Below are 12,996 nucleotides of genomic sequence, written 5' to 3'. Positions count from 1 at the left end.
TACAATATTAATCTGCAACAATCCAAAATATCAATAAAAAAGGAAATTAGCTCCCTAGCTCCTTAGGAAATGAGCTGTCTCCAACTGGTAGCTTCCCCCAACTCGTGGGCAAATAACTCATGCAAGTTTAGGGCTATAATGTGGTCAGTTCTCAAGTCCTGAAATGTTCCTTCATTGGGGGAAAATCCACTTTGAGGAGCAACAAAGGCTGTTTCCCCACTTTTAAAATGACGTCTGGTCCAGGACCTTTTTAGCGCGGGTGTCGTGTTCCCGGGCTTCCCCACTGCCTCGCGCTCCGCACGGGGTCATTGAAAGGCGCCGTTTTGAGCAGCGCCGGAATGACCCGCGCTGAGGGGGCGCAAGAGCAGCAGAGTCAGGGCAGCTGCTTTGTTACTGCCCCTGTAGTGGGGAGTGCAGGTGGACCCTGCGCTACTCGGCGAGAGTAACGCACAGCAAACGGTGAGTGGGGAAAGGGCCAGAGGTATTCCTTGATATGGAAGCAGAGGGTGGGGGGAGGAAGAGACCAGGCTGAACCATCCCTATCTCTTGTGTGCGTCCAGGTGGCAGTTAAACTGTCATTTTATGTGTCCATCCCATGTCCCAAAGAGAAGCAGCCCTTGCCTCTGCCTGGTCACCTCATACAGACTTAGTGAATGAAGACGCCCATCACAACACGGCCATTGGATTTATTGGTTCAGTAGTGGAGAGTCTGGACACAAGGTCAAGGTTGGCAACAAGAACATCCTTGCAGGCACTGAGCTGAGCCGCTCGGCCACCAGGCCAGAGTAGCTAGCACTGTAAACACTGGAGCTCAGAGGAGAAGTCAGGAGAATTTGCAGCGGCTGGGTTCAAATCTCCTCAGTTTGCAAAGGGAGTGCGCGCAAGGAATCATGCTCTCTACCAGAAGGTGCCAATCATGCTATGGGAGAGACAACGGGGCCCCGGGCACATGCTGGCAAAAGCCAAACAGGGCAGAGCAGCCAACCGGCAGCCAACCCACTTCACATCACACTGCCTAGCCCCCCCTCCTTGGAAGGCAGAGAAGGGCTCCTGCATCCCAAGGGCAGGCTGAGTCCTCTCTAGCAAGAACAGGTGCTGGACGGGGCAGGAGGGGCCTCGTTCAGGGTCGCAGTCTTGTGGTTATTGCCCGTCATGGCCACGCCACCGTCTAGACTCTCGTTCATCTTCTCGCAGATGATGTCCACCAGGCGCTCGAAGACTTGCTTGACGTTAATGTTGTCCTTGGCACTGGCCTCAAAGAATTCAAATCCTGGAAGAAGACCAAAACAATGAGGAATAGAAACTTGCAGAGGGCTCAAAAGCAAGAGAAACATTTGAGGGGGGGGATTGAAGAGCTGATCTAGAGGTGCGGCGAACCTAGCTCGTCGGCCAGCCGCTTGCCCTCCTCCGTGGGGATCACTCGGTCGTCCTCCAGATCACACTTGTTCCCAACCAAGATCACTTGAGCGTTGTCCCAAGAGTACGTCTTGATCTGAGTTGCCCTGGGGGGGAATGGAGGAAGAAACAGAAAAGGGTAGACAATGCAAATCTTGCACTAGGGCCAGCAGTAGGGCTCTCCCCCCACCCCCCAGATGTTTGTATCTGCCTCAGCATCCCTACAGCAGACATTGGGCTATACAAGTGATGGTGAACCTTTTAGAGACTGAGTGCCAGGGGCGGAGCAAGGGAAAACTGTGCCCGGGGCACGCGTGCGTCCCGCGCCCCTGCCACACCCCCACCTGCCCTGTTACGCCTCTGGAACGCCCTGAAACACCCCCACCACACTCCCGGAACGCCCTTGCCATGCCCCCACAGGGGCATGTGCCCAGTGCTTTGCACACCCCTATCCCCTTGGCGCTACGCCACTGCCAAGTGCCCAAACGGGGAGACTGCATGCGTGCCCACAAAGAGGGCTCTGAGTGCCACCTCTGGCACACGTGTCACATGTTCGCCACCAGTGGGCTATACTCTCCCTCTTTCCAGGCTTCCCTCTTTCCTAAATCTGGTTCAGCACAATCTTTTTGCAAAGATTGTAATCAAAGCATGTTTGAGGATGCTGCTTGTGTGCAGTTTTACAGCTGCCACTCACAGTGGCTTTATTTTCCTTAGCACAGCCCCCACAATCCGGTGCTTTCATGATTTAAAGCAGAGTTATAAGGAGAAAGGTGAAGCTCGCAACTAAAAAGGCTAGAACTCACCTTCATTTGATCTGATTAAAGTTATTTTATCAAATATCTTGGACAGTAATTTTCCTGAATTATAAAAAGGAGTATGTTTTATATAACATAATATAAAAAATATAAGGAATTATTAAAACATTTCCATGCCACCTATCACCAACAGAGTCCTGAAGGAAGGAAGGAAGGAAGGAAGGAAGGAAGGAAGGAAGGAAGGAAGGAAGGAAGGAAGGCCCCGTAAACCACCTTGAAGATACTGTGGGAAAGAGGGGAGTAAATGTTTTGGATAAAATAAGCAGCTTCTTAAATGCTATAAATACAAAATTCTACAAGACGCAAAGGAAAGAGGAAAATCAGAGTTATCTCACTTGAAATTGTATTTTGCCACCTGCTGTCGGGTTTGGTTGAAAGAACAGGTTTTGTGGAGAAACAGAAGACCACTGGAATTAGGGGAACATGATATGAGATTCAAATGGCACCCCTATTTATGGTAAGGACAAAGTGAAAATCAATAGGAGTTTAAAAATCATTATATTAGACGTGCCCTTCTTCGAATATGGGAAAATATATACCTAGGGTACGTCAGAAAACACTGCTGTGACTCTCAGCACAAGAAGCATTATATAGACAAGAAATGATATTGTGATGTACTAGATTTCTCTCAAGGGGACTGTAAAATGAAATCAAGAGAAGACAGTGCAATCCTATTGTGTGTGTGGGGGGGGGGCTGAATGGAATTGTGGAGCCCGCACAGGGTTGTGCTGCACAGGAGCAGCAGTGGCGTAGTGGTTAAGAGCAGGTGTACTCTAATCTGGAGGAACCGGGTTTGATTCCCTGCTCTGCCGCTTGAGCTGTGGAGGCTTATCTGGGGAATTCAGATTAGCCTGTGCGCTCCCACACATGCCAGCTGGGTGACCTTGGGCTAGTCCAGTGATGGCGAACCTTTTTGAGACCGAGTGCCCAAACTGCAACCCAAACCCCACTTATTTATCACAAAGTGCCAACCCGGTAATTTAACCTGAATGCTGAGCTTTTAATTTAGAAAAAAACGGTTGGCTCCCTCTCCTTCTGCCCCACCCGCTCGAGCAGGGGCCAGCCTGCTCTAGCCTCCAGCAAGTCCTGCGCACACCGCTCTGTGCCTCTCTAGCATCTCTGCCTCTTCTGTGCCCCCACCCCTCGGGCAGCAGCCACCTGGAGCACAAGCACCAGGCCCGCCAGTTGAGTCCTCCCTGCTCACCGCAGTGTGTGCACATCATGCTCAATGGCCCAGGCCAGCCTAGATGTGTGTGTGTGTGTGTGTGTGTGTGTGTGTGTGTGTGTGTGTGTGTGTGATTTTCTACCCCCCACATGACGAACTCTGTGTGTGCGTGCCCACAGAGAGGGCTCCGAGTGCCATCTCTGGCACCCGTGCCATAGGTTCGCCATCACTGGGCTAGTCACAGTTCTTCTGAGCTCTCTCAGCCCCACCTACCTCACAGGGTGTTTGTTGTGAGGGGGGAAGGGCAAGGAGATTGTAAGCCCCTTTGAGTCTCCTTACAGGAGAGAAAGGGGGGATATAAATCCAACTCTTCTTCTTCCTCCTCCTCCTCCTCCGCCAGTGCAAGGGGCAACCCTACTGGCGGAAGGGGCAAAGGTGTTGGACAGCAGCAGAGACAGAAGTGTGGGCTGGGGCATTTCTGGGGGTGGAACAGAATGTTAGTCAGCTTCCATCCCAGCTTTGCAGGCAGTTACCCTTTTGGGTGGTCTAAGTCCATTTAGCAGTATACTTTTCCGGTGGCAAAGTTTTTTAAAAAATTCTGTCTCCCCCACACCACCGGACAGCAGGGGTGTACCTGCCAGAGGGATGTGAGGTGTCCCATGTCCCCAGGTGCCACCCATCTGATGGTGGGGGGGGCAAAATTGCCCCCCACACACTGAAGCCCGCTGGGCCCCCTCAGCCAGGCCCCGCCTGAGGTAAGACAAGGCAGGGAGGAGGCTGTAAGTGGGGCTGGGCGGGGGGGGGGGGCACAGGGTCCCTGCAAAAATAAGGTCTCGCTGCGTGCACCATTTTCTGTCGGTACGCCTCTGCTGGACAGCCATCTGGAGGTGGCACAATTGTTACCATATATACTCGTGTATAAGTCAACCCACATATAAGTCAAGGCACCTAATTTTACCACAAAAAACTGGGAAAACTTATTGACTCGCGTATAAGTCGAGGGTGGGAAATGCAGCAGCTACTGGTAAATTTCAAAAATAAAAATAGATACCAATAACATTACATTAATTGAGGCATCAGTAGGTTAAATGTTTTTGAATATTTATTTCAAAGAAAAACAGTAAACTAGCTGTGTAAGTGGAAAAGAGGGTCAGCAAAAACAATATGGTCTCAACAATAACTTTAAAAATACAAAAACCTTAGCTCAACCAGCAACCAAGCTAAAACACAAAAGTTAAAATCCTTCAAAACTGGATTTTTGGTCAGGGGAGGAATGTTTATGTTAGCAGTACCAACATTTCAGAGTATATTTAGGAGACCCTCATGATGATACCACCCAGGTTTGGTGAAATTTGGTTCAAAGGGTCCAAAGTTATGGACCCTCAAAATGTAGCCCCATCCACTATTAGCTTCCATTGGAAACAATGGGGGATGGGAGCACCCAATTTGGGGATCCATAACTTTGGACCCCCTAAACCAAACATGACCAAACCTGGCTGGTATCAGCAAGATATTATCCTGATGATACCACCCAGGTTTGGTGAAATTTGGTTCAATATGGACCCTCAAAATGTAGCCCCATCTACTATTAGCTCCCATTGAAAACAATGGGGGGATGGGGCACCCCCTTTGGGGGTCCATACCCCCTAAACCAAACTTTACCAAACTCGGGTGGTATCATCAGGAGAGTCTCTTGAAAAATCCCTGAAATTTTGGTGCTGCTAGCCTAAAAACCCTGGCAGCCGACAAAGTAAAAACCCTAAAAAAAATTTAAAATACACCTCACTCGGGTATAAGTCGAGGGGGCTTTTTCAGCACAAAAAATGTGCTGAAAAATTCGACTTGTATGCGAGTATATACGGTATAAAGGCTTAAAGTAGATAAGTAAGATTTTCTTTAAAACGATGTGTCGGTATCTGTCAGTGGAGATATTGGCAAAAATATATACAAATGTTCCAAGTGTGTGTTGGGAATGTGATCATCATGAAGGGTTGTTTTACCATTTATGGTGAACTTGTAATAAAGCTTTAAAAATTTGGATAAAAGTACATTCAATAATTCAGAAGATTTAAAGACTAATATACAAATGAAACCAAAGGCTTACCTTTTTTTGGTCTTATGGGCAGACAGTTTGGAAAAAAGACATGGAATTTTGTTTTTATACATGTGTGGTGTAGTGTGTATGTTCCTTTAAGAGATTTGTATATAAGGGTATGAAAAGTGTGAGGGTGGATGCAGCTGTTTGATGCAGCATTATGTTGCTTGGTTTGATGAATGGTTTGTGAAGATACTGGAAGTGGCTGAGATGGTTAAATTAAACTTCGGGGGTTGGGCGGTCTATAAGACTGAAAAATAAATAAATAAATAAATAAAAACTTACTTCCTTGATTAGTGAAAAGAATCTGTCTAAGTTTATGGACAGTTGGAAATGCTTGACGGACTTTTTGCTTAACAAAATGAACTGACTGGTGGATTTGAGGACAAGGAGAATAAGAAAATGAACATACTAGGGAAAAAAGAGTGATCTGTATTGAACTAATACTAAGTAAGAACGAACTGAATTTTATTTCTGTATTTGCAGCTAGAGAGCAGGTAGTACATTTTTAATTGTGATTGCATTTGGCACAGAAGAAATCGGAAGCCAGTTGAGATCTCGTCTGTGTGTCCTTTGTTGTTTTTCGTTTTTCTTTTAAAACTTGAATAAAAAGCTGCTTTAAGCCCCTAAGGCAGTGATGGTGAACCTTTTTGAGACCGAGTGCCCAAATTGCAACCCAAAACCCACTTATTTATCTCAAAGTGCCGACACAGCAATTTAACCTGAATATTGAGGTTTTAGTTTAGAAAAAATGGTTGGCTCCGAGGCATGAGTTACTCAGGAGTAAGCTTGGTGAAGCAACTGTGCAACGCTCCAAATGGGTGAATCACGATCCTAGGAGGGTTTACTCAGAAGCAAGCCCCATTGCCAGCAACCGAGTTTACTCCCAGGTAAAGGATCATGCCCAGGCCAGCCTAGATGTGTGTGTGTGTGGGGGGGTGATTTTCCACCCCCCTCCCACATGATGAACTCTGTACGCGAGTGCCCACAGAGAGGGCTCTGAGTGCCGTCTCTGGCATCCGTGCCATAGGTTCGCCATCACTGCCCTAAGGTGAAGGGTGGCCTCTACATGAAAACAATCAATGACAAAATGACAAAAGGCACAGCCCTGGCAGAGGGAGGGAAACACTGGCATGTCTGCCCTAGCCAGGGAACGCCACCCTGACAGGCCACGATGCCGGCACAGGAGCGCGACTCAATCGCCTTCCCTTGCCAGGCCACCACTTTCCCTTGCCTCCCGCCCTGCCCAACATCAAAAAGCAGCAGAGGTGGAGCTACAAGGGGGCCAGGGAGTGCGCATCGTACTGGGCTCGTGCCTGGCGGGCAGCAAAAATTTCAGGGTTTTTTTTGTATTTTTAGTGTTTTTCAGTTTTTGGCCTGGAGGGGGTGCAGTTTTTAGGATAGCAGCACCAAAATTTCAGGGAGTTTTCATGGGACTCCCCTGATGATACCACCCAAGTTAGGTGAGGTTTGGTTCAGGGGGTCCAAAGTTATGGACTCCCAAAAAGGGGGCCGCCATCCCCCATTGTTTCCAATGGGAGCTAATAAGAGATGGGGGCTACACCTTTGAGAGTCCATAACTTTAGACTCCCTGAACCAAACTTCACCAAACCTTGCTGGTATTGTCAGGATAGTCTCCTAAAGATACCCTGACATTTTTATGCCGCTAGCCTAAAAACTGCGCCCCCTGCAGGCCGCAAACTGAAAAAACACTAAAAAATACAAAAAACACAAATGAACATGGGGGGAGCATAACTCAGATTTTGCACCGGGCTCCATTTTCCCTAGCTACGCTTCTGAAAAGCAGCCAGGTAAGTGGATGGGAGGGCATGGCGGGGAGGCAAGCGGCAGCAGGGAGAGTGACAGGGGGGAGCCCCCGGGAGGCGAACCAGTAGTTAACTCATTAGAATCCCATCACTGGGAACATGTCAGTCATGTAGGACCTCTTTATTAGGATCAAACCAGTGGCCACAAAGTAGTCAGCCATCTTTCACATTCTCCGGACCAGAATGAACATTCAATGCAAAAAAAAGAAGCAGCAGCAGGGAGGAGTGGAAGTGGCCAGGGTAGCATCTGAGTTGACTTTTCCCGGGATAAAATCTGGCAGCCCAAAGAGGAGCTGCCTGCAAGTGAGGCAGGCGCCTGAGCACACTGCCCAGGTGCTCGAGGGAGTGCCAGTGGGTAGTAAGGAGCTGGTCCCTGTGAGCCCCAATGCCAACCTCAGCCCTGGGCTTGAGCAGCGTCTCTTACCAGTCTTGCACGGCACTGAATGACTCCTGACTGCAGATGTCATACATCAGAAGGAAACCCATGGCTCCTCTATAATAGGCTGTGGTTATTGTCCGGTACCGCTCCTGGCCCGCTGTGTCCTGGGCAAAAGCGAGAGAAGCAAGAGAGTCAGCGCACCCAAGCAGATTCTCTCACAGGACCCACCTCAAACATTCCCTTTTCCAACAGCACTGCATTCAGGTGCGGCCAAACCTTTTCTGCCTTTTCTGCCTTTTGTCATCTTCTCCATTTAGTGACTCTATCCTTTTTTCTTCCTTTTTCTATGGACATCCCCCCCACCCCAAGCCTTTTTTTATTGTTTTTAACCTTTCTGGCAAGTCTCAGCTCACTGCGAGCTTTAGCTTTTCTGGATTTCTCCCTGCATATCGTGGCTATTTGTTTGAATTCCTCTTTGGTGATTTCCCCTCTTTTCCATTTCTTGGACATGTCCTTCTTAGCTCAGTTGAAAGTTCTTTAGACATCTTGGTTTCCTTTGACACCTCCCATTTTTCCTCCTCATTGGAACTGTTTGAAATTGTGCCCTCAAGATCTCACTTGTAAGAAATTCCCATCCATCATGCACCCCTTCTCTTTTAGTATTTTTAACCACGGAATCACACCTCATAATTTCCTAAGCTTACTGAAGTCTGCCTTCTTAAAGTCTAGAATGTGTGTCTGACAATGCTTAGCACCCCCTTTCCATTGTATAACAAACTCCAGGAGAACATGATCACTCCCACCTAAGATCCTACCACTTCCGCTCCACTAATCAGGTCATCGTTACTGGTTAGAAGCAGATCTAAAATAGCCAGTCCCTTTGTTGCTTCTTCCACTTTCTGGACCATGAAATTGTCTATAAGGCAAGTGAGAAATTTGTTGGACCTGATTGTCTTGGCAGAGTTTGACTCCCAACAAATATCAGGATAATTGAAATCTCCCATTACTACTACTTCTTTCCTTTCTGAAAGTTTGGTCATCTGTTCCAGGAAGGCTTTATCCAACTGTTCAGTCTGGCTTGGGGGTCTGTAACGGACCCTCACAATGAGATCACTGCTGTTTTTCTCTCCCTTAATTTTTACCCAGATGCTCCCAACATGGCTTCCAGGATTCAAGTCATGGACCTGCTCACAGCTGTTAATCATCCCTGATGTATAATGTTATTCCTCCTCCTTTCCTGTTTGATCTATTTCTCTGAAATAGGTTATAGCCTTCATTTATTACATTCCATGAGACTCGTCCCACCAGGTTTCAGTGATGCCTCTTATATCAAATTTGCTTAGCCGTGTTAAGCGTTCAAGTTCAACTTGTTTATTTCTCATGCTGTATGCATTAGTATAGAGACATCGAAGGCCACGGTTCATGCCCTCTGGCTGCTTATTTAAGGTTTTATTCCTCACACTGGTGGGTTCATGAACTATTCGTTCAGTTCTCTCCATAATATTCAGACTATAATCTCCAGCACTTGATGAACTCCTGCCCACTTGAATACGGTCTCCCTCCCCCGCATAACTCAGTTTAAAGCCCTTCTGATGAAGTGTGTGAGCCTCCTGACAAAGATGTTTCTTCCTACAGACATGAGGTGCAAACCATCTCTTGCCAGCAGCGGTACGCCCATTGGGCAAAGTGGGCAGTTGCCCAAGGCGCAGAAAATTTTAGTCACGTGGGGGCGCCTAATTACTAAGCCCCGCCCACTCTGGCTAAGCCCTGCCCACTCTGGACAGTGGCCCACAAGCCACCAGAGGCAGAGCAGGAGGACGGGGGAGCTCCGCCTCTGGTGAACTTGGGCTGCTGGGGCCATCCAGGAAGGGTGAGCACCACGGCCGGGCTGCTCTGCCCATGGGGGGGGGCATCAAACTGAGGTTTCGCCCAGGGCTCCAGTTTGCCTAGGTACACCACTGCTTGCCAGTAGTCCCTCTTCATGAAACTGCAGACCATGAAAATGGAGCCCGGTGCAAAATCTGAGTCCCCCCCCCCCCGGTTCATTTGTGGTTTTTGTATTTTTTTAGTGTTTTTTTCAGTTTGAGGCCTGCAGGGGGTGCAGTTTTTAGGCTAGCAGCATAAAAATGTCAGGGTATTTTTAAGAAACTATCCTGATGATACCAGCCAGGTTTGGTAAAGTTTGGTTCAGGGGGTCCAAAGTTATGGACTCTCAAAGGTGTATCCCCACCTCCTATTAGCTCCCATTGGAAAGAATGGGGGCACCTCCTTTGGGAGTCCATACCTTTGGACACCTGAACGAAACCTCACCTACCTTGGGTGGTATCATCAGGAGAGTCCCCCGAAAACTCCCTAAAATTTTGGTGCTGCAAGCCTAAAAACTGCACCCCCTGCAGGCCAAAAACGGAAAAATACTAAAAAAAACAAAAACAAATCTGAAATTTTTGCTCCCCCCCCCCCAAGGCTCGAGCCCAGTGCGACACACACTCCCCCTGTTCCCCTTGTAGCTATGCCTTTGCATTTCCCACTTGAAATAGATGCAACAGAATTCATCTAATGATTTTCTCTAGAGTAGGAGTCTCCACTGTACCCCTTGCTAACATCACCTGCATGGCTCTCAGGCATGCAGTTACCAGGTCAGGGTGTGCCCTTTGCCTCCCTCTCCAGTTGTGTGTGAATGACCATTCTGTACAGCCAAATGCTGCTGCCTTGGTCAGCACTGGAGCCACCGGGGAAAAATGCCTGCTCTCTCCAGCCGCAGCCTGATACCCATGTCAGCAGCTGCCGCAAGCCACAGAGCCGTCACACCTGGTGTTTACACAGGATTATCAAGCAAATTGCCAGATGGCTTTTCCTCCCATGCAAACCAAACCTATATGTGACCTCTCTCCTCCAGACGGTGCCAGCCACAATCCGGGGTGTGGGCAAATGGTGGAAAACACTGCTCAGAGTGGGCAGGGCTCTTGAAGGACCACCTCCTCCCATTCCCCCCACACACCCACCAGCAAAGATCTTCCTCAGAAGTCCTGTGCTCTGTGCCTCCTCCCCACAGCTCTAGAGGTGAGGCTATCTAGTGGCTGGAGGTATAGAGCTGTTTCTTTTTGCATCTGCAGAAGGCTCCCTATCCTTCCTCGGGCACTGGCCAAAACGTTTCTATCTGCTTGTAATTAAGGGGTGATTTTTTTAACCATTGTTTTTATGATCTTCTCCTCATCTGGACCAGGGGCGTTCCTAGGCAAACGGGCGCCCGGGGACAAAACCTGAGTTTGGCGCCCCCCCGCCCAGCAAATGGGCGGCCACCCTCCCCCACCATGAACAAACAATGATTTTTTGTACCAGCTCACAAAACACCTCCCACTCCCATCAAAACATACATGGCTCTCTCCACACCAACTCTTTTCCTAATTTCCTAATCACAACAACCCTATGAGGTAGGTTGTTAGCCTGAGAAACAACTCCAAGCCAGTGCAAGTGGGTATTAAGCATGTAAATCTCTCACAAATCACCCCCAGCAAAACATTTACCAAACAAATGTCAGCAGCATCTCTCACAAAACACCTCCAGTGGAATCCACCCCCAAACAGCATCACTTTCAATGGTGTTTAAACTAGGGAGCTCATATTCTTCTTTTAAATCTACCTTAAAGGGAGAATCTGGGGTCCCCGGTTAAAACAAAATTGAAAGTTTGGGGGTGGATTCTCCCCCACCCTGAAACAGCATCACTTTTGAGGGTTGGAGATTCAAATGAAACAAATAGCAGATTCGGCTGGAATCTGGGCAAATTTGGGCACATTTGGACAAAACGTGTCCGATTATGTCCTGCCCAAATATAAACAAATGCAAATGCAAGGTATTTGGGGGGTGTGTGTATTTTTGGTGTTTTTTCGGCCTGCAGGGAGCGCATTTTTAAAGCTAGCAGCACCATGATTTCAGGGCATCATCCAGAGACTGCCCTGATGATACCACCCGAGTTTGGTGATGTTTGGTTCAGGGGCAGCAAAGTTATGGACACCCAAATGGAATGCCTCCATCCCCATTGTTTTCAATGGGACCTTACCTGAGATGGGGGCTACACATTTGAGGGACCATAACTTTGGTCCCCTAGTGCCTCAACTTCCACCAAACTTAGATGAAGAATCATAGAATAGTTAACAGATGATATCCTGAAATTTTGGTGTCACTAACTGAAAATACATCCCCTCAGGCACCCCAAGAAATTTGCCCAAGATTCTTTGTTTTTGCAGTGACTTTGCTCCATTGCTTAGCTAATGAGGAATTTCTGAAGGCAGGCTGCACATTTTTTTTTTTTTTGAAGATAAGTAAGACTTCCAAGGTGGCTCAAGAGGCCTTGAGAGTAATAGCATCCAAGCTTGGGGAGCTTTGCTTCTGGAGTGAGTTGAGAGTTCTGAAGAACTCAGCCCACAGGCTTTCATGTGTGCAGGAGGCGGAAACAAAAATAAGCCTTTGAGGGGCCCATAGAATTGAACCCCAGAAGCAAGGTCTCCAAGCCTGCATGCTATTGCCAAGGAGGCCCTCCTGCCAGGAGCCACCCTGAAGTCTGGTGCCTCTATCTTCCAAACATGTGCAGCCTGCCTACACACTCAGAAATTCCCATTGGCTACAATGGAGCAAAGTCACACAAAAACAAAGAATCTTGGGCAAATTTCTTGGGGTGCCTGGAGGGGGGTGTATTTTTAAAAAGCTAGTGACACCAAGATTTCAGAGTATAATCTATTAACTATTCTTATGATGCCACAGGTTTGGTGAAGTTATGTTCAGGGGACCGAAGTTATGTTCCCTCAAATGGGTAGCCCCATCTCAGGTTAACTCCCATTATGAAAACAATGGGATAGGGCACCCTTTGAAGTCCCATAGCGTTGCTTCCTCTAGACCAAACATCACCAAATTTAGGTGGTATCATCGAAAGTTTCGGATGGTACCCTGAAATGTTAGTGCCACTAATTTTAAAATAAGCCATCTGCAGGCGAACGTGAAAAACTTGCTTAAAAATTCCAAAAACACACAACTGACCCAGAAATGGTACGTGACTAAATGAGAGCCGGGGACATAGGGTACCCCCTGTCCCTAGGCAGGAACACCACTGATCTGGACTGATTTGAACCTCCTTTTAAATTGCTGGATCTATGCTCAGGGTGGTTACTGAATGCTGTGTTTTGTGTTTGTGAGTTTTATGGCACTTTCTGCTTTTATTAGGTTTTTTCTTTGTAAGCCACCTCAGACAGGTTTTCTGGAGAGCTGTCAAGGGAATTTTTTATAAATGAACGAATTGCACCAGCCAAAAAGTGATGGAAAATCACTAC

The 12,996-nt window shown here is 47.8% G+C and overlaps 1 protein-coding gene across 1 annotated transcript in view; it reads right to left on the bottom strand.

Moving 5' to 3' along the window:
• Positions 1-666: 666 nt before the first annotated feature.
• The window catches only part of RAB3D (RAB3D, member RAS oncogene family), a 35,989-nt gene continuing 23,659 nt past the window's right edge, over positions 667-12,996 (bottom strand). The window contains exons 3-5 of the mRNA XM_048487579.1: positions 7,721-7,839; positions 1,378-1,502; positions 667-1,270 (exon numbers count right to left, since the gene is read on the bottom strand). Of these exons, the coding sequence (XP_048343536.1) occupies positions 1,080-1,270; positions 1,378-1,502; positions 7,721-7,839 (435 nt within the window). The 3' untranslated portion in view covers positions 667-1,079. The remainder of the gene's footprint in view (positions 1,271-1,377; positions 1,503-7,720; positions 7,840-12,996) is intronic.

Source organism: Sphaerodactylus townsendi, linkage group LG03 (assembly GCF_021028975.2).
Source record: "Sphaerodactylus townsendi isolate TG3544 linkage group LG03, MPM_Stown_v2.3, whole genome shotgun sequence".
Lineage (NCBI taxonomy): Eukaryota > Metazoa > Chordata > Lepidosauria > Squamata > Sphaerodactylidae > Sphaerodactylus > Sphaerodactylus townsendi.
Note: the sequence above shows the minus strand (reverse complement) of the source record. Positions and strands in the feature narration are given on the sequence as shown.